Source organism: Bacillus rossius, chromosome 10 (assembly GCF_032445375.1).
Source record: "Bacillus rossius redtenbacheri isolate Brsri chromosome 10, Brsri_v3, whole genome shotgun sequence".
Taxonomy (NCBI): domain Eukaryota; kingdom Metazoa; phylum Arthropoda; class Insecta; order Phasmatodea; family Bacillidae; genus Bacillus; species Bacillus rossius.
Genome location: NC_086337.1, coordinates 4,603,602 through 4,629,030, shown reverse-complemented (window position 1 = coordinate 4,629,030; position 25,429 = coordinate 4,603,602). Strand labels below are relative to the sequence as shown.

Sequence of the window (25,429 nt, the reverse complement as noted above, 5' to 3'; positions counted from 1 at the left end):
TAGACTACGTGCATGCACTCTGCACAGGTATCAATGTGATGCCAACTAGTGCTTGGCTACATTTGCACTTTCATAAATGCTTCAAGGTGGCGACGGAACATATAAAGATTATAACATATGAAAAAGTGTTTAGAGTATTTACACATTGGAAATTATATTAGTATTATATTTATTAGGAATTAAAGTGTTTATTTGTGTAATACCGCCTGGTTCACACCAATCCTGTCAGGCCATTCATTTAACAACCTTTTCCATGTGAATCATCTGTTCATTTCTGTTCCGGTATCTAATGTCAAATATATTCCTGCTAGTGCAACCAACAGCATCACGCTTATATAAACTTTTGGTAAGAATCCTTATTTTGTACGAATGTGCGCACAGTTGACTTGCTTATTACAAAAGTGTGACCAACATAAGTGTGACCTTCATGACATTCTGCACGCTGTAATACTTATAGTTGTTCCCTGCCACTGACTATACTGGTCTGTCGCCAGAGGACGACGGTACGACACGGTAGCATGATGCGTGTACGTAAAAACATTTGGTCCTTTACACTCCATAGCCGCAAATGAACTTGCCATAGCTGATGTTTGTACAACAGCCGATAGCATAGTCAGACCTGCGCGCGCATCTCTGGCTAACTATCCCACGCCACATCTGTTGTTTATTGAGTTGAAGCAGACTTCGTGGCGTCGTGCCTGACTTTTTTGCCTGTGGCAATTTCGTGCTAACTGAAATTTACAGACATTGTATTAAACACTGGGGCAGTAAAATAAACATTGCACTAAATGAATTCGTGCAATTTGAAGACGTGCTAAGTGAGGGATTGGTGTACTTTGCCACAAGGTAAAAGACTAAATAAAAACATGCAACTCCTGTAAACTGTTCTTTATTATGGCACTGACAAAGTATTCTGTTATGAATCAGGAACATTTGTGAGGGGAAATGATTCAGTCAGGTGAGCAGTGAAATGTGTTAACACTAAGTTTTAACACGCACAAAGGCACTTCAGTCTCTAGCATTTTCAGCACAAATAATAATATAGTACAATAGTTATATACAACACATTCTTTAGGCATTTAATGCACTACTTATCAGTATCCTTGCCAAGTGTATTCTTTGCTTGTACAAGAGAGATTGTGCCCTGGTAAAGTTCTCATAAGGCACAGCTTAAACCCTGATTATTATTCATTCTTCACATTCTAGCACAGTGATGAAAAATTCAACAGTACAATATTACATAAAAACATACATACATATATCCTAATAACATTTACACTTAGCAACACGCTGATGACAATGTGTAAATTGACAAAATTACAAGCGGTGACATTTCTTGAGAATAAAAGTAGGCACCTATAGTAATGTTACAGACCGCACCTCGGAGCAGGGACTTGAAGGAAGTAATTAAGTACATGGCGCGGCACAATGGAGGAATGACGCGGAAGCAGCACGGAAACAACCCCGGACCTCCCAGCAGATCCCGAGCCAACGTCGGTTATCTCTGACATAATCCGAGATTACCTTGTACCAATCCAGTTTGTTTTATGTAAAAATAACCTTTCTTTTGTTTTAAAATACAATTTAATGAAAATTATTGCCTTGCCTAGTTTATCATTTTAAAGGGATGATGCACAAGTAAATTTACATCACAAATTGAAAAAGAGATGCCAGTAAGATGATGTTAACTGCTCAGAAATTTTTAATTGCAGTTTGACATATTCATCGAGAATTCAGGATGTTTCTACCTCCGGGAACCCCCAAAACTTTGCAAAAGTGATCAGACTGCTACCAGTTGCAAGACTCCTAGCTCAGGTTTTCAACACTTGCACTTGTGTCCGGCTACAAGTGTAAATACATGAAACTAAGTGACCAATAATTTTCAATAAAGAAAAGATGCTTAGCATTTTGGGCTGTATTCAGGAATATCTTCTAAAACCAGGTACCCGTGTAATGTGCCAACTAGACAGGTATAACTTCATGATGAGGGCTACTTTTATTTTGAATTCAGAATACCTTGTTAGTAATATTTAGGACAATACATATTTAGCTGGGAATAAAAAACGCATTTGGTTCTGAAAATGGCTGGCAACATTACAACCTGCGTGTTGCCATGATGTTTATCATCACTCGGATTACTAATCGTGAGATTCTTTTTAAAGATTACGTAATACAAGAGAGACTGAGCATCATGCTTCACCACAGATGAACAGTAATGATACAATACGTGTCGTTCACCGAGGAGCTTCAAACTATGGAACAATTATGTCCAGTTGAATGCTTGCAGCACTTCTGAATACATAAAATAAAAAATCATACATATTAAATATAACACAGAAAACATTACTAAAACTTAAAAAAGCTATGTGCAAAATCAGTTATAAATATGGCTTAACATGCAATCTCTTGGTATAGTGAAGTACTAGTTATTTATCAAAATGCCTTAATAGTTTTTTCTCTGTTTTACTCAATATGCAGCCATCTTTCCATTAGGACAGAGCATATCTTGAGCTTACAAACACACATGTATACACAAAACAAAGAAAACATATACAAAAAATTATTTCTCCTGTTAAGAAATGCCACCCACCCGTGTGCAAGCATCGTTGCAAACAAACATGGCAAGAGTAAAATATTTTTTTTTCTAAACAACAGCAATTAGGTCAGTGTGAATATTTTTTTTTAGTTTGAATCAAATACACATACAAATTATTCTCAAACATGAATATAAAATTTTAATAATGAGAATAATAATAATAATATGTATATTAGGAATACCATTAAATTTTTTTTATCACATCACTAGGGATGTGCGAATCCTTGATTTTCAGTTCGGTTCGAATCATATTCGAATCCCTGGCAATATTTGAGATATGAATCCGATTCCAAATATTAAGCACAGAATAATTAAAAATAATGTGTGTTCTCTTTTTTTCTAACTGTAACTACTGGCAATTATTTCTTACACTGAAATTGAAATGTTTATAATTATACTAACTTAATTAATAACAAATCCTCTAAACGATGAAATTCAAAACATGAAGCACGTTTCAAATATTCCCTACTTGGCCTACCTAATTCAATTGGTTTTCAGAAGTTTCAGAATACTCTTTCTTGTGCAGCATTAAATGTTTCCTCATGCATGAAGTACTACCAGAGGTGCGTTTAAGCTCACGTGCACACGTTTTACACTTTGACTTAAAATCTGAAGTTTTAGCGAAAGAATTCCAAACAAAGCTACGCCAACTACGATGTTTTCATTTTGACGCCGCACATGCACCATCATGACTGTCGGAACTCATTTTTTTTTCTAAACCGATGTCTGAAAACTGTTTAACCATGAAATATTGTAAATTACAATTCAAGACTCCAATACAAAGACCAGTAGGAGGTTAAGTCGGCGCCGGAAGGAAATCTCATCGACGAGCATATCAATCGCAGTTGCAGGAAATATTTCGAGTTTCGGCAAAAAAAAAATCATTTTCAAAACGGTACTGCAAGTTTTATATTAAAATAAATGGTTATATGACAAAATCTGCCATGTGAAACAAACTGAAACATACCTACCTGCTCAACAGTGACGCTTGTTGAATAAGGAAATTATTCATTGCATAAATAATTACAGGGAAATTAATTTTCTTTGATACATCATATTATAAATACTTACATAAAAGTAGCCTAATTTGATTTTTCACTGCTAGTATTTTTGAGCTGTATTAAATAAATTTATAACATTTGTGAATATCTGTAATACTGTTTGAATCCATGTAAGTACAATGATTTTTGGTTCGGTTAATTGTGGATTTGAACCGTACCCGAAAATATCTGGTACCCGCACATCCCTACAAATCACGTAACAAATACGACCAGAAATTAGACAAATGATAACTGAAGTGAAATGTTGGTTAGGTTAAGTTAGCTACAATATTAACAAAGAGAACTGTTGGAAACTTAACCTAGCAATTTTTCACTACAGTTATTATTCACTTTATTTTCCAGAAACTACAACTCGCAGTAATTGAGTAAATTTTCAGAACCACAAAACACTGCAAATTCCTATCAATTTCAAAAAATGCATGAAATTGTTTTCAAAAACAGCATAATTTTCCAAATAGTATCAAAATGAGATCATAAACCATATATAATTATGACAACATTATGAACACATTTTTTTCCAATTTCCTGTGGAATCCAGAACCATTAATTATCATTAACTACGTTGTTTATTTAGTCGCAAGGACTGTCTCATCACGGACACACACCACACGAAACTGCGCCTCTCACATCCACTTGTAACAACCATCACTGCTGGTACGCATGATGAAACAAATACAAATAATAATTACCTTCAAAAATAAAATATCATGATTAATCCTCTGTTTCAATCGTTCATGCTATTTTTATATTGTTTTAAAATAATAGTTTGTAAAAAATGAAGGCTAGATCAAGGTTTTGACGGTGTGGTCCTGTTGAACGGGTGTTTGCATCGCACAATGACTCGTCTTAAACCGACAAACTTTCATACACGACAAACACAAGAGCTAAACTATGTAATATATTTGCAAACATTTGAATAATAATAAGCTACTTGTATTTGAAAATGAGAATATTCACACAGGCCCAGCAGCAGTAACATTAGGCTAAAAACAAGGTCTTCCACAACAATATAAAACATTTGTCAAATATCACAAGCATACAGGAAGCTATCATTTCTATAAATAGTCGTACATATTCACAAGTGAGTCACTGCAGCGACAAGGCAATCCCGCCACTGCTAGGTCGCTGTTTCCACTCGAAACGTACATTAGTACAAGCCATTTTGTAAATGACACATCTTGAATGTTCAGAAGCTGAACTCGGTAGATCGGCGCTACGGAAGCCACGGCGGCTGACGAAGGCACATCTAGCAGCAAGCCTGCATCACACGGACCATACGTTAACACCCGACACCGCAACATCAACCAGCAACAACTGTGCCTCAGCACTGCCAGCCTCAGACGGAGTGTTTAGTTACACCTCGCTCGGCATTAAGCTAGCGACGGGCAGAGACGGGTCACGAGGTGAGAATGAAGCTCCCGTGGCCACGACGGAGCAGGGGCGGATGAGACTGTCTGTTCATAAGGGTTATGATACAAGTAATGTAACACAATTGGGGCAGGCAAGGTACCTCACACTCCACCTCAACCTCAGCACTATAGCAACAGCTTCTGTTAGGGGCACACAGAGCGTAATGTGTGATTAACTAATTGTGAACAACAAAGCTAAAGGCAAAATTAGAAAAAAATATAGTATCAAATTTTTATATATATATATATATACACACACATATGTGTGTGTGTGTGTAATATATATATGCATAAATAAGTGTATTATACAATCCATTAATATTCTGACAAAAGGACACTATAATAAGAACCTTTATAGCACATAAGAAAAAAGACAACGCATATATGATCCAGTAAGTGCCAAGAGGCTTATTTATGTTACATTTAACCTTCTTCAAAGAGGTGTGTTTAAGGACACTATGGCACAATGACACCATTAATTTTAAAACAAAATATAAAATACAGTAACAATAATATAACCGCAGTACATACTATTCTCAGATGGGATTACCTACACTTGCATGCCCATTCAATAGCAGTTACAATAGCCACGTGGGTGAGTACATGAGCCCTCAAACAATTACGTAAAACCGTTGATTCTAATAAGGCGTAAGTAACAGTGCTTGAACACATCAATATGTATACTGTAATTCAATAATTACAAAGAAACGTGCTGTCTGTCCGGCCGTGGAGCTGTGTAACAAGGATCACAGAGCACGGAACCTTAAGGATGAGAAATGTGTGACCATACATGTGTTAGCATACACGAAAAACGTAAGCAAGCTATACAATGGGACCCGCAAGTGACCACTAACGCAGCTATAAAGTAGTACAACGGCCAGGGCAATCAGAAACTCGGTGTCAGAACTAACGCAACTTCAGTACGCAGTAAGCTACCGACGTCGCAGCACCACGGAACAGAACAGCCCGGCTACCAGCTGGAGGGCACTAGCAGGCCTGGAGAGGGAGGAGCCTACGTCGCGAGTACGTCACAAGGGAAGGGGGGGGGGGGGAGGGGAGGAGCAGACGAGGTAAGGCGCACGCTTCACAAGATATATACTCAGAATGTGTTTTTATCTCTCCTATGAGCTATTACTAATGCTGCTTTAGTCGAGCCAGGTATCTGTTTGGTAATGCCATTATCGAGTGCACTCATTCTGCCAGCACTGAACATTTTGGGAAAATTGAGGCCTGAGGTATGCACCAGTACAGAAAACTAGACACCTGCGAATTGAAATTTTTCAGTTCGAAACATTTTCAAATAAATTTACGAGTTTTGAATTTTTTTCGAATCGAATTTGAGAATATTTATTAAAATAACATAGATCATTAAAAAATTTTAACATACCACCTTTGCAAAACTTGTCACATAATTCACAGAATAAATCAAGTAACTAAAATTAAAGTGAGACTATATTGAAGAAGCACAACCAGATTCTCAAAACTTAAAAATAAAAAATTAAAAAAAAATTATATGTCTGTAGCACTAACATAAATCATTTCAAATTGTCATGGAGAAAGGTGAGTTCATCGACATGGTGCGGCAACAATTCTCTGCAGCTGGTAACTGTTGCCACCTTATTTAGCATGTTTTACTTTCAAGGATAAAAATATTAATAAAAATATCACAGAACAAGGAAGTGGTACAGAAGAAAAATAACAAATTTACCGTTTTTATCACTTAAGCATCGCACATTTTATTCTAAAATCAAGTTTATAATTAGGGGTGAGACCGTGGGTTCACTCTTAGCTGAGTTTTGAAATAAACAAACACAGTCGTATCACTGTGCCGTGTCAGCAAGTGATAGGCTGAATTAATCTTGCGCGCCAAGCACTAGTTGCAACACACACACCAGTACAATCGGTGCTAATAAAATAACAGAGAAGTAATATAACAGGAAGCACCGTAGCACTTTGTTCAGCGTAGGTGGTTCATTTGCGAAGAAAAAACTATGCACTTTACGCCTAATAGCCGTCTTCACAAAATCATCACAAGTTTTAATAACAGGATACTCAAGTTTCCTTTTCTTCCCGGGAGTTGTTAATGTCCGTGTCCTGTAATTCTTTCCTTGCACGAAGCACACTGCTCTTCGAAACACTCGTAAATTCCGCAGTTAAACTTGCGATAATGTTCACACGACAATACGGATATTTGTCTGAAAATGTTTTAAAAACATTCAACACAATAGTTTTCTGTGCACTTTTCAAAGGCTTTCCCGTTCTGTGCTTTACAAAACCTTGTCCGGCGTCAGCCATAACAAACCGTGCGCGCGCGAATCCGAAATAAAACTGTTGCGCCGGGCATCAACTGTACACTACACACGGCGTCTGCTAACATAATTGTAAGTAAATACTTGCTGACACATTAAACTGTATTGGATATTAATGGTAAAACGCTATAATTCTGTATAACAACAATTGTTATACTTACAAATAGTACGTAACCAAGGGACTATTTCTTGCACACAAATAATGTGCGCAGCGGCCGGCAGCCAATGAAAATGTTTGATTACAAGAGGCTTTGTTTATTCCAAAACTCAGGTAAGAGTGAACGGAGAATACTATTATGCAAAAAAAAAAAAGTGTAAAGTAACCCATAAAAACAAAACCTATTCATGGAAAGTACGTTTATTTAAAAAGTAGACTTTGCGAAAGCATTCTAAATAATTTAAATTAATGAGTGATGCAATAAAACCATTTTAATCAATGTAAAAAAGAAAAGAAACCCGTAACAAGAACGTGATTTGTAACTATATGCATAACGATCGTGCGGGTTAACTAGGTTATAGAGAGAGCGCGCGTGCATGCAGTCTGCGAGCTATCGATATCAATCTTAGACTACGTGCGCGCACTCTATACAGGAATACAGGAATCAACACAACCAAACTGGTGCTGCTTACGTTTTTGTAAGCAGTATAAAGCGACTCCCGAGACGTTAAAGATGAAGTTTATAACTTTTAAAAACGTCTTTAAAACACAAATTTACACATCAGATTACTTTGTAATAGGAATAATTAAGTTAGTAAGCAGTTTTTTCAGAATGAATGGCGTAAACAGAGTAAAGCAATAGGCGTGTTGTAAACAACGGGAATTTATTGCATTACATCAAATGAGGTTAATACGGGACAGAAATAAAATGGTTCAAATAACGTGAAAACGTAAATAATGGTAACGTAAATAAGGGGTTTCGCTGTATAATTTTTTGTAAGTGGAAGATATAATAGTCCATTTACAGTTCTTTTAAAAATGGGGGAGGGGGATATCTTATATTAGTGTATCCGGGCAAGATTTTTAAGTCGAATAATTATTGTAAAATGAATTTGATTCGAATTGACGAATCGAATATCAAAAAAATCGAACTCGAATTAGGAAATTTTGAATATTCGCACTTCGCAGAACCCTACAGAAAACTAGAGGCGACCATCAATCCATGTTTTAATTACATACTGTATACAACCTGGCTGGGCAAATAGTAAGGTAAGCAGTCAAGACTTTTAACTCCAATAGTACTGGTGGTGCTCTCTATACATGCTCAGCATTTTAAAGAAATACAACGTAGAGTCCATGCAAAGTGTTGGCATGGCTACAGATAACTGTTCAGTTATGATTTCTGAAACTAAGGGAGCAGTCAAAGTCAAAGCCAAAGGAAGGTTTGAGATGTTCTTGCTAGAGTTATTCTTATGCATTGAACCTATACAGACATTTACATAGGTTCACACCTCTAAAAACATCGATACTCCCCCAGGCATTTGATCCCGTTAGGGCATGATCCTGGTTAGGAGAAGGATGGGTCTTTTACATGCCAGACACTGTTACCAGTGCCCAACATGGGTTCCGAGAACCGGGAAATAGATACGCCATTTCCAATCGCGGCATGTTACTGGAGAGCGCACGGCTAGGTCGAGAGGTTGAGGAGACCCATCCCAACTTCGACCCCACCGACCCGCCCCCAGCTCCGCCGTCTACCCCCAGACCTCCAACAGAGCCAGCCCCCTCTGAGGGATCTGAGTAGCAACGACACGGAACCATACCTCTCACATCCCTGGGACCCCTCGGTCACCCAGTTACTCGTGATCCAGCTGAGGCCTATCCAACCTCTAATAGCTCAGCAGGCTAGTAGCTCAACACTTCCACTCGTCAGCAGGGCGGGGACCCCTCGGAGTGTTCTCCAAGCATAGGGGGACCACTACCACCACGTTTCCTACTCCAATCCTGATCCTGATCCTGAGCCATTAGAGGAAACCTCAGCAGGGAACTATCACAGTAAAGGATCAGTCCCGTGGCACCCTTCATCTTCAGGTATAGTGCTTTCCCAGGCAGCCTCACGGCGGCAGAGCACCCCCTAATCCGGACATGGATGTCCTTGGGTACTTCAATATCAGCATATCCCCCGCCCGAAGATTACAGCTGTGCCAGAGCCCGGGTAGGTAAGGTAACACCAAAACAAGGATTGCCTTAATTACTGTCCCTTAGACGATCCACCGCCCTAAGGTTACAGCTTTGCCAGAGCCCGGGTGCCCAGACCGGGAGCGAACCCCCGCCACGCTACCACCCTTCGCTATTCCATATGCATCTTGGATTCTTCACGTTGAATCCGATGCTTTGAGACACCACCTAGGGTTTGGGGGTCCAAAACCCCCCAGTAGATTTTTGCAGGAGCAAGGCGTAGTCACCTACTCACAGCTTACTAATCCATCAGAATTCCCGTTCCGACACACCGAGGAAGTCTGAGGAGTGGGCACCCCCGGCATTTCCCATATTTGTTTAAACACTGGCGCCACGAGAAGGCTATGGGTTGCCGTAAGGGGGAGAGGCTATATATTCACATCATACCCTTTTTGGATCTTTCTTGAGAGCATCACTCAGATACTAGAGCCGACTACAACTCCGACACTTCATAGTTCCGATCTTCATCCCACTGGGTCGACGGGTAACACAGTGAGACGCAAGACCCTTAAGCCAGCGTATAAATACAGACAAGTTGTTTCGGGCCGAAGCCCGGCCTAGCCTCACCACCTCCACCTCCTAGGACTGAACCCGTTAGGGTATTCCAGGAGCACTAACTTTTCTTCTTTCATCCTGATGTCACCTGGTCTTAATGGCATCAGGATGTTTGGCCTCAGATGTTCATATGCCATGGTTTTGAATGGTTTAGCACCATTCATTTGCCTCAACCAGAAACAACTTATCCATTCTGTTTTAGCCGCCGTGCCTGCAGCCAGAATATAGCTTTGTCAGTGTTATAATAAAATCCGTTGTCAAATTGCATCCATGCGATATTAAAACACGACGGCTGATGTTAAAAACTCTACAGTCACTCCGCGTGTGATCTCTTGCATGCCATTGCTCCGGGACGGTTGCCAGTACCCGGGGCAACGAACATGCAAGGGCACCGATCACACCGCCTTTCTGGGTTTTCAGTCTGTTCCTTCTTTGACTGCTGTCCTTTACCACTCCTTTCCTTCTTGCTGTCTCTCCAGCCCATTCCGTCACCTGCTGTCTTGTTCCCTTTCTTGCTCGTTCTTTTTCTTTCTTCCTTTGTCAAATCCTTAAAATTTTGTCCATTGGTAAAATTTTGGTCTGAGATATTAAAATCCTCTGGATCTTGATGAGCATCCCATAAAATATCTCAAGTCTTCTTTTAAAATATCCAAAATTTTCGTTTTGATCTAAAATTCCTTTAAAATGGTGTCCAATCTTAAAATCTCCTTCTCTTCTTTCGGCCCGAAACAACTTGTATAAATACAGACAGTACAATCCGACGAAAATTCAGAAAATATAATGAAAAAGTGATAGGTTTGTTTTTGTTTTCCTCTAAAAGAAGTCAGTACTTGTCGCCACCCTTCAGATCAGCACTGGGTCCGCCAAATCAACAAGAAGTAGAATATAAATGGTCAAGAATTCACAGATTATTTGATGTTTTGTGGGCATTTACAAAAATAGATAAGCTGGTAAATTTGTACATAAAGTTTTACAATAACACAATAGATAAAAATATCAACAGCCACTAAAAGCTCAATGGTTGGCAACTTAAATATCGTAGGACTATGTACGTGCATCTGAATACCCACTGGAATGGCAAGGAAGAGAAGAGTTGACTAAGGGTGCCAACTGATACGTAACTATGAACATTGTGTACCTTCAGTATATTGCATAAAATTGTATTTTAACAAACTTCATGTATTGTATGGCAGTGATTGTAGACATTAACATTAATAAAGGAAACATTATCGTAAGTGTTGGAATAATTTGGTTTTAAAACATTTTTTCCCCATTTATTGAATGTTAGAAAGCAAACATTATAAGCAGGAAATTACATTATTTATGAACGTTATACGCAGGAAATAAATACATTGTCGTTATGGGGGAATATTGGGACTTAAAAAATATGACATTATAAGCAGGAAAAAGATTATATGCAGGAACATCATTATAACAGGGTTCTACTTTACAACATTTATTCACTCTATAGATCAAAATAATTAATGAAACAATAAAATTCAAGCAAAATGCCAGGTGTTCCCAGTATTGAAGGGCACGTGGCCACTTACCAAGAGGCGGGTCCCTGCTCAGCACGGCGAGGGCGGGGGCGGCAGGGGGCCCAGGCACGCTGACGAGCGCCCCCCGGACGAGGGCGAGGGGGGGCAGGACAGCGAGCGCGGCGAGGGCGGCGGCGCGAAGGCGTCAGACTCCTCCGAGCCGGGCGGGGGGTAGTACCTGCAGCGGGGGTAGGAGCAGGAGTCCGACTCGTCGCACACGTCCGTGCTGCAGGGGGTGGGCGGGGGGGGCTGGTTGATGGCGCGGTAGCGGCGGTACGGGCGGTGGCGCGAGGCGCCCGAGGACGGGCAGCAGTACTCGTCGTGGTCCGTGGTGGTGGCGGGACTGGGCGGGGGGTTGAGTGTCTCGCGGGGGTAGCCGGCCGTGGAGCTGGAGGCCCCCGTGACGTGGCTGCGGTCGTAGCTGCCGGAGGTGGAGCTGCCGTGCAGGGCGGACATCCTGACCGCGCCCGGGCCGGGCCGTGGCTTGCCGCGCGCCACGGGCAGCACGGGGCACGGCTTGGGCGCCAGGGGGTCCCCCGCCGAGTCCTCGCGGTCCCCCGGGGCCTCGCCCCCCTGCCGGTGGCAGTAGCAGGCCGCCGCGCCCAGCCCCAGGGCCGCCACCAGTCCCAGCAGCACGCACGCCAGGTACACCGGCCGCAGGGCGTCGGCGTGCGTCTCCGCGCGGCGGTGGTTCTCGCCTGCAACTGTCGCACCTTCCCGCAGGTCTGCTCTGTCTCATGCACGCACCACTACACATTTAGCAAAGTTAACCTTTGTAATTGCACAGTAATCATATCAATGTAGAATAATAAAAATAAGAACTACTGTACGTGACCTTCAAAGCAGTGTTGGGAACAATACGTGTGATATTGCAGAGCCCTGCCTTTCCCAGATTCGTGATATGATATCATTCAGAAATGCAGATATCGGCAGAATATCACATGGTTACAGTCATACCGATCTAGTTTTGTATTTGTATTTTACTGTCATTAATATTTTTGTAATAGCCTCTGATAATTAATTATTTATAATCATAAAATCTATTTATTTATAATCATAAAATCTATTGAACTATGGTTTTTACTGGTTTTCACAAGGCTGGCTAAGCGACTATTTAAGTAAGAGTAATTTTCAGCACTTTATTTCATTTCAATGTTACTTTATAACTATGTATTGTGTATTTCATAGTGTGTTTGGGACTTGACTAAAATCTGGGCAGTTTTTTAAGTGAAAGAAAGAAAAAGAAAGAAAGATGTGTGATGCCATGGTGACGAAATGATAGACACTATAGCATCCTGTGTTGGAAAGACAGTAATGTTTGCCAGAATCATGGGAAGGCTCTCTGACTGGGAAATCACATAATAGTAATGGCAAGAAGACATTTTGAAGAGGAAGTCCACTGGTTACGTAATGTTCCAAGTATCTTGTGTGTGGCTTGTACTGCGGTTTGTTTCGTCAGTCATTGTCCGAGCGCTGTGCCGAGGGGCTCACCATCAAACAATTAGGAGCGCATTTTCACGTCTGGGTGCCAGGGCCATGCCACAGTAAGCTTCAAACTTGCGGACTGACTTCTATCTAGTGATTTAGGCCCCGGACGTGCAGCGCAGGCCAGGGTGGGCCACCGGTCCTACGGGGCGTCCTTCCCGCTTGGTGATGACCAAGTTGCTAAGGACATTCATACTCCAGGCACAGGACTGCGAGTAGCGATCAGCTGAAGTGAGCGTTCTCTTTTGGACAAATCTTACGTCAAACGTGTATTTTTGTCGGGAGAAGAATAAATTTCAAAATTAAATCTAAAATATTTTATTTCAAAACAATCATCTAGAGTTTTGAGTAATTTAACTTGATAACACTCTAACTACAATTTCAGGTGAAATATTCTTCAAGTGTTTATGTATGTCTTGGCCAGGCATGATTGTGACATGTGACATGCGACATGTGACATGCCCAACTGAATTATTTAGGTTTTGGTTCTTCAGGAAGGTTTATCAGTGCTCAAGTATTAAGTCAGAATGCAAAATTAACAAATTCACACAAGTAATAGTCTAGAATCACAACTTATGCAGAGAAAATAATTTAAAAAGTTGCTATATTCTGTTCTGAAAAATAACTGTAATCATTCTATTAGGGCAGCATTACAATATACAAGTATTTGTTTACTTGCAACTAAAATCAACAGTCGGTTAGGTAAGCTACAATTAAAATGTTATAAAATCATTAAATTGGTTGGTTGGATTAGGATTGATAAATAATCAATTAAATATAACAGTAAAACATAATATTTTCACATCTTTATCATGAAAAGTTAAAACACGAATGTAAGTTAAAGTTTAATTGTCTATATATTACATAATGGGCTGAGCAAAATCAGTTGTCCCAGAGCACGCCAATTTAAGATGCATCATTGTTACCTACTTGTAAAATAATGTACAACACTTTGAACTTATTAACAGGGAAAAATACATGTTTAACATTCTTGAAAAATGTATAAATGCTAATAAAACTATAGGACTATATACGTAAATACACACACACCAGTCCTCCCTCGTGGTCCCACTGTTAGATTAGCGGGATCATACGATCTGGAAGTAGCGATGCTTACTTTTAGGTGAATTATTTCCATGCACGCACAGTGGCAATGGCACTGCTGCTTAGATGCGCAATGGGCAAATCTCAGCAGACACACATTTAGTAAACATTAGAGTTGAGAATTGTGTTAACTGGTTAAATAATCTTTAAAATAATACAAAACATTAGAAAATATTTTTTAAATACCTTATTAGAATTTGAAATATATTTCATATAATAATATTAATAACTCTGAAATATTGTAAGAGCCAATTAGGAATGTTATGCCCAAAAACTATTATTTTAGTTTTTTTTTTTTATCAAAATGTTATTCAATATTTATTTACATGTATGTACTTCAAGTGTATTTAAACCTATTATATTAGTGCTATAATTTGATTATAACAGGTATAGTGCATTGATAAAACATGTCAGCAAGCACATACCTGGTTAGAGAACACATTATTTAGATTGTCGCTCTGTAACGTTGAGGGGCAGGTGTGCGTGATACGGACAAGAGAGCGACATTGAGGGGTTGTTGTTCGGAGCGGGCCGAGCGCCACTCACCTCCGATGGCGCAGTCGGGATGGGTCTCATCGCTGCCGTCGCTGCAGTGCGGCCACCCGTCGCACAGCTCCGCCTGCGGGATGCAGAGCTCCGTGCCGGGACACATGTACTCGCCAGGTTGGCAGCAGTTGGTCTCGTCGTAGTTGTCCGAGCACTGCGGGGTCCCGTCGCAGCGCCACGCCTTGTCTGCACACGCGACACTCTGCTCCAACTTGGTCTGCGTGACACACTCTAGCAAATACCTACCTACATATTACTGTATTTTATGGCTTAAATCAAGACAACACTTATCTTATATGACAAGACATTTTTGGGAACTACACCATAATTTGAAATTTCATCCATTTCATTAACAACACAAAATGTTTGAAAACCTAATTATTAACTTGGTTTAGTTTTTAAAAGTGGCCACGAGACTGTATTTTATACCAACAATATTATAAACACATTTCCATTCAAAGCCATCAAAATTGTATTTAGCGCAGTTGGCAGCCACGCCTCACAGTCGCGCCAGTTGTGGCGGAGGCTAGCCGGGCCGTCAGGGCGACGTGCCTGGCAGTCAGGCTCCGTACTTGCTGCCTGAGCAGTTTCTTCATAGACCTTTTTCGTCCAATTCACGTTTCAGTATCGCCCTTGGAAATTCTTTTTGAGTAATTCATGCTTAGTAGACATGCTTATTCGAACTATAAATGGGCTGATCCAGCCATGCGTGAAGATAAAACTTGTTTGCGATGTGAGATAATTTTATTTTCTGTTCTGCATTGCTAGTTTCAATGAAACATGATTCTGTAAGCGTTACTTTTTCGCGTCCAGTATGGCTCTCGGTGCTCAGCTGCTATCATGTGGCAATATTCTTCGAGACTACCGCACTCTCTTATGTTTGGCACAACGCCTTGATAGCATCAAACACCATTTCCCGCAGAAGTGCGATGTTGAGGGTTGCTGTGTACTTTTTTTAATTGTGCGACTTGGTGCCTTCTTGCACCACCCGTCGGACCTTGGGACAGTGCTGCGATCTTCGGACTAAACCGACAGTTACGCATCATCATGGCGTCGGTTCGAATGTTGATGTATGTGCTCGAACATGCGACTTTACGCGAGGTTACTGGACGTAGGCGAGTACACACCGGCTGCCATGTTACACGAGGTCGGTTCTCTGTCTCGTGCTCAGGGTTTATAGAGGAACACCTGCTTTTCATGTTCGTGACTACATTGCAACGTCTGGCAGAGACTTCAGGTAGCATGAGATCATGGTTTGAACACGATATGACATATGACATGCGTATGTTGAGCATAGTCTAGCTCCAGCATTTGCAATATGTTTGTAAGTTGCTATTAAGATTTTGCATAGATGTACATAGCAGTGGCACTAGCTCGTCACATATTGGTTAATGTTAATGCTTGTTAGTGTAGGAAAGACAGCCGTGTTTATCATGTACCCCACCTGGTTGCAATAATTGTAGCTCCAGAATATAATTAAAATTTTCTGTTACTTTTATATTATTTCTCTGCACTTATTTTCAATGTTTATTGACAAATATTTATCATAATGATGATTTATGGAAAGTTACACTGAAGACTACTATTTTCATTCTGTAATATTTATAAGCACTTATTTTATTCCTAATTACAATAAGAAATTAATTTTGTTAAGCAAAAATTTTTTTTATTACTATTTGCACAGCTTTGTCATAGAAGTTTGCTATGCTACCAAAATCATGTGACTACTGGTATAGAAAAATATTTATAAATTAAATAATGATTGAAGCAACTAAATAAAAATATAACATCTATAAGCCCCCTTATAATGAATGCACAACCCAAACCAAAATTTATTTATTTTTTTTATACCTCATTACAGCTGCAAAACCATTTTCACACACAACCACTACTGCAGCATTATCAGAACCAGAGCAGCACAGTTTAGATGGGGGTGGTATAGCTTTCCATCAACTATGCTAATCCAGTTGCAGCACTTTCCACAGAAACAACTGAAAGCAAATCATTTTTAACTTTTGATGCTTTTTCATTTAACTATGTCATTACTACTGCACCAATCACAAAGAACTACACTCTAAAAGTAATGATTTTGGGAAGAAAAACACACATTTTAGTACAATAGGGCAAAAATTGTACTTTATATAAGAAAATCATAAAAACTGATACAGTAAAACCTCAGTATAACAAACTTGAAGGGACTGATTTCGGGTGTGTTTGTTATAGTGAGGTTTCTTTATAACGAAGTGAATTCAAAACTACAAGTGATATGTATACAAAAAAAGAAATTAAAAAGAATTGAATACATGATGCTAAGGGCCGCTTGCAGAGTAAGGTAAGTAAATTCAAGGAAAAACTTTGACCGTTAAATGAAATGGAGAAATACTTTATTTTGCATCAAATTGACAACTATGCAAGCCTGTATAATTTTTTTTTTACTAAGACAAACTTTTTTGCCTCCCTAACCAACACCATAGGCTTTAGAATATTTAATTTTGTGGTAAAATATATTGCATTCTTTTTTTTTAAAATATATTATTGTAAACAAAAAATAATTATAGCACCGAAAGGAGATAAAATTCGTTGTAATCATCGCTTATGGTTTTGACCATCCATAACCTAATTTGTATGTAATCAAAAGTAATTCATCAAAGCTAACCTCCAAACAACATAATATGCTAAATATATTGCCTTCTTTTTTTAAATCCATTATTGTAAACAAAAAATAATTATAGCACCGAAAGAAGTTAAAATGTGTCCTAATCATCGGACCTGGTTTTGTGCATTCATAATCTAATTCGTATGTAAACAAAACTAATTCATCAAAGCTAACCTCCAAACAATAAAATACTGTACGTAGAATTTATTTTACCACAATTAGAAAACAACTCTTGGACTCCTGCGAATTTTAGATAAATAAAACTTCCACAGAATCTAAAATAAATATTGGCATTCGTGACAACAAACGAACGAATGCGTATTTCCACAGAAACAGATGTAACTTTTGTAGGTGGGATTTGTGACAAATTTTCTTGCAGAAGTTCGGAACATCGATTAATCGAAGTGAATTTTTTCCCCCGCTAGTGGTGGTGCAATGTGTTAGCTTCGAAGTGCGTTTCAGTACGTCAATAGTTCTATGGTCAAAGTCAGCCAATATTACAAGATGCGGGAATATTTGTGTTTGTTTACCGAAACGAAATATTAACGAAGCAAATTGTATAAATATGAAAATTCTAAGGAAATTTTTTGAAAATTTTTAATTGTGCTTTCGCTGTAGCGGGGTTTTTTGGTGGAAATATGAAAAAATACTTCGTTATTTTGAGGTACAAATACATAGGGTTATATGGCATTTTGGTGGGACCAAACAACTGATTCCGTGATTCGTTATAATGAGGATTTCGTTATAAAGGAGTTCGTTGTAAGAGGTTTTACTGTAGCTATAGGTGAATATTTACTGCATTTTGAGTGTTACTGTTGTAACATTGCAGAATTCCTGCCCCCTACAATTGTTATCATTTCAATGAGGCTATTATATGTTTAATGTTTTTGTGAATATTTTTATAATTATTTTTATTTTGCAACGTTTTAAATACTTTGTTGGTGTTTTAATAATTATTATTAATTTAAATTATGTTTTATTAATTGTTTACTTTATAATTTTACATTAACGTGTGTATTATTTATGTTTTTTAAAATATATTGTAAAGCATAGTATGGATAGCTGGACAGTGAGGAGTGAATGGAAAGGACATGGGCGCGACACACTGTGGCCAGCAGGTCAAGATGGTGCGTCGTTGGGAACCCCAGCGCGCGGACGTGTTACTGCGCACCAAGAAACTGGAACTTTGGCTGGGCGCAGTCTCGCCACAGCCAATCAGGGCGAACCTTGAGGTGGTGTGATGTGTCTCCCCATGCCAGCATTTTTTTGGAAATAATGTGATTGGTTGGTTGGGCACGGGGTGCTTGTAAAGGGACGGTGACTGCGTGGTGCGTGTTCAGTAACTCAGCAGTAGTATCGCAGTAGCAGTGCACGCACCGATGCAGGGCCCGCCGGGGCAGCGCAGCTGGTCGGGCCGGCAGGCGGGGCAGTCCGCCTCGTCGCTGCCTCCCGGGCAGTCGGCGTGGCCGTCGCAGCGCCAGGCCAGCGGCACGCACTCCAGCGCGGACGGCGCCGACGCGCAGGCGAAGTGGTCGCTGCCGCAGGCCGGCAGGGCGGAGCAGGAGCGGCGGTCCTCGTGCAGCAGCAGGCCCGCGGGGCAGGAGCACACCGTGCCGTTGGCCCCCGGCGCGGCGAGGCACAGGTGCGAGCAGCCGCCGTGCCGCCGCTCCGCGCTGCAGCCGTGCTCGCTCCTCGTCTGCACGGCACCCACACGCCCACGCTCGTCTCACTCCAGTATAGCACGCCCTTTTTTACCCTCCAGTAAAGGAAAAAATCAAGGATGCGCGCTATACACTGAAGAAAAAAAAGGTAGGTCGGGGGAGGGGGGAGGGGGGGAGGAGGAGTGGTAGTCGTTACTTGTCGGGTGACGGGTGACGTGTCTGGCCAGCCCCCACACATACGCACAAGCAACGAGGCATCTCTTTCACATGCACACGCGCGCGCGATACAGCGCTTCATTATCTTCCGTCCACACAGCAGAGTTTAGCTTGCTCGTGTCGTTTCAGATGGTACAGTAGGCCACAAAAGTTTTGCTTTCAGGTGGAAGAGTATTTAATTTAAGTATTTTCCTGACACATCACCACACATCAATTTAAATAATCATTTGTTTCATAAGTAATTAGTTAACAGGTACCACAAAATGTTAGTAAAATTTATTTATGGGAAAAAAAAATTCAATTTGTTTTCTTTGGAATTTGTTGCAAAAATCGTGCTGCGCACTATACACGAGGGCGCGCTATACACGAGTAAATACGGTATTTCTTTTCCTGCTATCTAGTTTACACAAAAATTGGCATGAAAGTCATAGTGATAGTCTGAACTGAGAAAACCTGATGCCGATAAGGATTCTGATAACTAATATTTTACTATCTGATTCCGGATAACCAAATTTTTTTATGGTTTTTAGTTTTTAAAAAATATTCTGTCAATAACTACATTGAACAAACTAGTGTCGGTCTTTTTCTTGTATTTTAAATGTTAAGCATAAATACGTACTGAGAACTATGTTTTGAACATTAATTTGTTTCCGTTGTACGGTTTCTGACTGAATATTTTATTTAAATGCTAATGTGTCTAGTACATAGCAACTACGGACAAGAGCTTACCAGCGGTATCTGCAATCACTCCCCCTGGACATGAAGTGCACAGATAACGGTAGGTTGCAATTATCAGAACACCATGTTAGTATATTTTGATCACTATGTTGCTCAGTACTTATTATCACAATACAAGTAATAAAACCTCGAACATCTGCCATTGGTAAACATGACAACCAACAAGGCCTTCTCGCTCAGCAAATAAACTTCCTCGACATTTACAAGCAGGTACACATGCTCCTCACAGACAGCTTGTTAAAAAACAAGTAAAATACTTCATGAGTAGTCATTCTTTATACGCTTTCAATGAAATTTTTAATTTAAAATCATTAAATATATTTGTGTAATATTTACCATTAAGTGCAACTTTGAACCCCATTTTCTCTCTTTGTTTTTCTTGATGAATATGCACACATATTTTCTGGAAATAACTTTGGAAAACTCTCGTTTGTTGTAGCCCGACAGGACGACGGTAACCATAAATTAATTAATTGATTAATAAATTATAAATAATAATAAATAATAAATAATTAAATTAATTTTTTTTATCATTACTTTTATATTATAGTAATGAAAACAGTTGTGTGCAAAGACCATTTTTTAAAAATTGTAATCAAAGTCAGAGATGAAATTGAAGAAAGCTTAAATATTATTATACATTAAAAAAATTCCAATGATACAACTGAGAGTGCTTATGTAAAAACAGCATGTCCTGCATACCACACTGATACGGGAGTGCGTCGTTTGCCCTACAGGCGTTTGCCCTAAACACATTTTCGAAGCATATTCTCACATTCCTAATTCCAAACAGGCGTTTTCCCTAAAAGCGTTTGCCCTAAAGGCGTTTGTCCTAAAGTCGTTTGCCCTACAGGCGTTTGCCCTACAGGCGTTTGCCCTAAAGGCGTTTGCACAAAATGTTTGATAATCACATTCGGATCAAGCTCCGGCATTTGCCCTAAAGGCGTTTGCCCTAAAAGAAGTTTTTCGGCAGTCGTTTGCCCTATAGGCGTTTGCCCTACAGGCGTTTGCCCTAAAAGTTTGTGAATTTTCAATAATCCGAAAATGAATGCTTGCTGGCGTTTGCCCTACAGTCGTTTGCCCTAAAGGCATTTGCCCTAAAGTTGTTTGCCCTACAGGCGTTTGCCCTACGAACCTTTTCGAAGATAAATGTCCTTACGTGTGTCGCCCCTGTTGACAAATGTTGGAACCATTCTCCAAATGAGTACAAAGTACAAAATTCACAAATTAGATGGCAGCACATACGGTTTGCTTTCCCAACGTTGAAGTCTAAGAATGCAGCTGGTAATTGAACCTTACAACAGTTGGTGCGCCAATCTCAGTGACTGGATTGCATTTTTAAAATATTTTTTAACATAGAGGTTGATTATGTAATATTTTCCAGGGTGGGGGGGGGGGGGGGGAGGGGTGGTTAACTAGCGAACGAATTAACTTAATTTAATATTGCTGCTATATATAAAAACAAGCATTAACAAAAGGAGCTTACAAAATATTATTATCCTTGCCTGTTGGAATTTTCACTTAAAGACGTCCTAAAAACGATGACCCTAAAATAATTTAAGGCAAAGGATTATACATATGCATGTATAAAAACATTTTCAGTGTTTAAAAGTTACTGTTAAAATAGCCTCCGAGACCTTCATGCCTATTTTCAATTTTTATATAACATGTGCCAAACTGAATCTGTCGTTTTATTAATATGTTTGTAGAATGCGGTGAAAATACTTCCATCGAGTGTGTGCATATTTTGCAAATTCGCCCAGACCATCTATAGCTTAACCCCTAATAAGTTTTATGGGAACAAGTGAAGTATAATAAAAGACTGATTTAATGTGTGACAGCCAATGAAATGTACAACTTTTCAAAATGCATTTAATCATATCATCCTGTGGTGATATTGGTTTTAACCTCTTAGCAACCTCTTAGCAACCTCTTTGCATGAACATTGTTTAACCTTCAATATTACCTCTTATTCAAATCTATGTATTAATTCATGTAACAATCTAAGTCATGTTTTGTGCTTAAGGGGATTGGTGCACCAGCATCGTATTAAAAAAAACTATATATTTGTTAATGATTCAGCTGCTAGAGAAGATTTGAACCATTCTGGTGTAAAAATTATTTATTTATTTTTTTATTTTAATTAAGTTATTGCTAATTTTCGGGAATTTTTTAAATTCAAGCTTTATTAATAAACTATACAGAATTCAGTGGTAAAACTTTCGCAGATAAATTTTCAGACACGGGAGATATGACTGTGACCATTATTTTATCTGTAATCATTATTAATTTAACGTATTTACAATTTGAATTTTAATAAATGAGCTGCTACGAAATTGCGTGATATTCATTTGCGAATTTAATAACATTCGCGTTTTCATTTGTAATTCAAACGCCAACATATCTGTCGGCTGAATGATTGACTTTATTTTAGTCTTTAGCTCATTGCAGTCGGACCTAAAATAAAAATGTAGCTGTAGAAGTTTGAGCAGCGTGCAAGCTCGGATACGAGAAATTATGGAGCGCGCTGGACAGTAGTGACACCTTGCGACAGTTTCCCCAACTGTTTGCAGCCAGTGTTTTCTCTCGTTCCCACCCAGCCACAGCTGTCTGCTGTTTACGAAGGGGAGACGGGATTTTGCGCGAAACTGATATGAAGGTGAACGTATTCATTTTCAGTAGATAAGAGAACGTGTTTGGTCTATCTCGGCGTATAATTGAATGGTTATTCCCTGTTATTATTTAGCACAGTGATTTAGCCAGATGTTTTTTGTTGTAAGCGTGAGATTTATTCAGGAATAAAATGCCGAAGAAACCTCCACCAAGTAGAGTACACAAAAGAACAAAACTATCGAAAGCCATTAGAGTGCTTAGAAAAAAGAATAAAAAAAGATAAGAGATTATTTTATTATAGCTTTTTTAACATACATTTATTTTTCAGAGTTGCGTATGTACAACGCGATGGACGCGATGCGACAACAAAAAGATGTGTAAAATTGTAAACATGCTTTTTTTTTCCCAGCATTGCGTGAACCATTCATAAACTATACTCAACATGTATCCGTATAATTACGTTTGAATTTTTTTTATGACAGGCATCAATGTTAACAAGTTTATTAAGCCACAATAAACTTTTTTTCAGAAAAATAAGTGTAGCAGAAAACACTCAACATAGTCTCACACAAAATCAGTTTACATGAATGCAGTTTTAAGAAGTAAGCTACGTAACTAATAGTTAAACATTATTTAATATCTGCTGGTAACGTTTCCAAAGTATCAGCTTCGCCTTCATTCACGAACAATATTCGTGGCCTTATTTATTTATTTTGCTGGCGTTTCGTTGGTGACTGTTAGGACTGCAAAATTACTAAACATTTTTCACCCTATCCTGAGTTAAATCTAAGTGTGCGCGGTTAGATGAGGACCTAGATGTGTCTCATGCTTACGCCTTTACACTCTACTCATGCGGGTATTAACCATGCGCGTAAGGGCGCGTTGCCAATGACCTGTACGATAGTCTCAACAATCCTCTATGGACTCGAAAAATGTCACCTGCTCATTGGCTACTTGACTTGTGACAACTGTTTGTTGTAATGCCTGTGATTCATCGTTGATTTTGTTGAGGAGTTTTCAGTGATTCAGATCCTCCCATTTAACTGTAGCCGAATTGAAGAAGCAGTACAAATGTTACATGCTTGAATTCATAGCGAATGGAAACCACAAATATTTACTGATGTAGTGGTTGGTAAAAAAAAATATTATTCGTATCGCGTCCATCGCTTCGCGCCATGTTGGCTCCTATATTATTATGGATTTACAAAATATAACGATTCATTTACGACACTTAAGATAAGATGTGTAGGATTTTAAGAATTCACTTGAATTAATATTTAAGAACATATTTCAGGATAACTTGTGAAGACGCTCGTACAGACGGCACCGGTTGTGATGAGTCATTGTTACCAGAGCAAGTGTACACGAAGTGGCATGTGAAACCTCAACACAACTCGAAAATCAGTATCGTAAACCGGGGTAACTTTGGGACTGGGGGTGTAAATTTGGGACAGTGAGTAATTTCTGGCTTTAGGATTTCCTGTCAAGGCAATGTATTTAGAAGTGGTACGCAATCACCGCTTCTATATTCGCTGGTATGTGCTACTATCTCATGGCATTTATTTGAAGCTGTAGTTGCACTGGTATGGGATAGAGGCAGTGGATTTGTTTTCAACCACATGTTGTTAATATTTTTGTTTTTGTGTAAACTTTCGTACGCACTTTAAAAACGGCAAATACTTCACGAAAGACATGTATGCATTTGAAGAAGTACAAGCCTTGACATCCATTTAATGTGATGCTAATGTTTTTGATACTTGCATTTTATTTTATAACCTCAAAATAGTAAATTTTCATCACTTGGTGGGGTAACTTTGGGACTGTCCCAAAGTTGCCCCAAAGTTGGCGTAATATGTTTTACTGCATTTTTTCTTCATATATTTCAGAATAAAGCGACCAACCATGCCAATAAATCCCAAACGTGCTCTTGGTACACGGCCATATAAAAACACAGAGGAAAACTTGAATGAAGCCTTGCAAGCTGTACAGAACAAAACATTGTCGATTCGCAAAGCTTCAACAAAATATGGTATTCCAAAAAACACTTTGCACCTAAAAAACCAGGAAAAGCATTTTAAAGCTGTCGACCGAGCTCCGGTTTTCACAAATGAAGAGTAGTTGCAATTTGTAAGTCACATTGTAGCCGTGTCTAACTATGGATTTCCTGTGGATATGTTTGACCTTCGATGTGTTGTCAAGTCCTACCTGGACCGCTGTGGAATAAAGGAGCTACGATTTTAAAACAATTTACCAGGAAATGATTGGGCGGAAGGGTTCATGCGACGGCACAAAGCAATATTAACTCAGAGAACAGCAAAAAAATTTCTTACTCTAGAGCAGCAACAGAAGAAAATGTTGTGAATAAGTTTTTGATAATTTGTAAAAGGAGCTGATAGGAATTCCAAAAGTGAATATTTGGAATTACGACGAAACAAATCTTGTAGACAATTCTGGAACCAGAAAAATCATCACGAAGAGGGGAATTAAGTACCCTGAGAGCAGGGGTGCAACAATTAAATTTCCAAAGGAGGGGGCAATATAACTTTTTATAAAGAATCATCGATCCCCCCCACCCCTATTGAAGCGGGTGGTCCAGGGGTCCTCCCCCGGGAAAATTTGTATTTCAAGGTGGAAAATGGTGCTATTTAAGCAGTTTTATTATCTAAAAATTGATTACACAGCACTTTCTTTGCCCCCGTTTGCCCCCACTTCAAGGTTTCAGAGGGGGGGCAAAATACCCTTGCCTCCCCCTGTTGTTGCGCTCCT

The 25,429-nt window shown here is 39.3% G+C and overlaps 1 protein-coding gene across 2 annotated transcripts in view; it reads right to left on the bottom strand.

Annotated features, from left to right (window-relative positions):
• Positions 1 to 873: 873 nt before the first annotated feature.
• The window catches only part of LOC134535726 (low-density lipoprotein receptor-related protein 6), a 159,817-nt gene continuing 135,261 nt past the window's right edge, over positions 874 to 25,429 (bottom strand). The window contains exons 20-23 of one of the 2 annotated variants that reach the window (XM_063374942.1): positions 18,813 to 19,131; positions 14,780 to 14,965; positions 11,657 to 12,348; positions 874 to 4,915 (exon numbers count right to left, since the gene is read on the bottom strand). In XM_063374942.1, coding sequence (XP_063231012.1) covers positions 11,675 to 12,348; positions 14,780 to 14,965; positions 18,813 to 19,131 — 1,179 coding nt within the window. In that variant the 3' untranslated portion in view covers positions 874 to 4,915; positions 11,657 to 11,674. The remainder of the gene's footprint in view (positions 4,916 to 11,656; positions 12,349 to 14,779; positions 14,966 to 18,812; positions 19,132 to 25,429) is intronic. The other variant, XM_063374943.1, reaches the window with a different exon arrangement.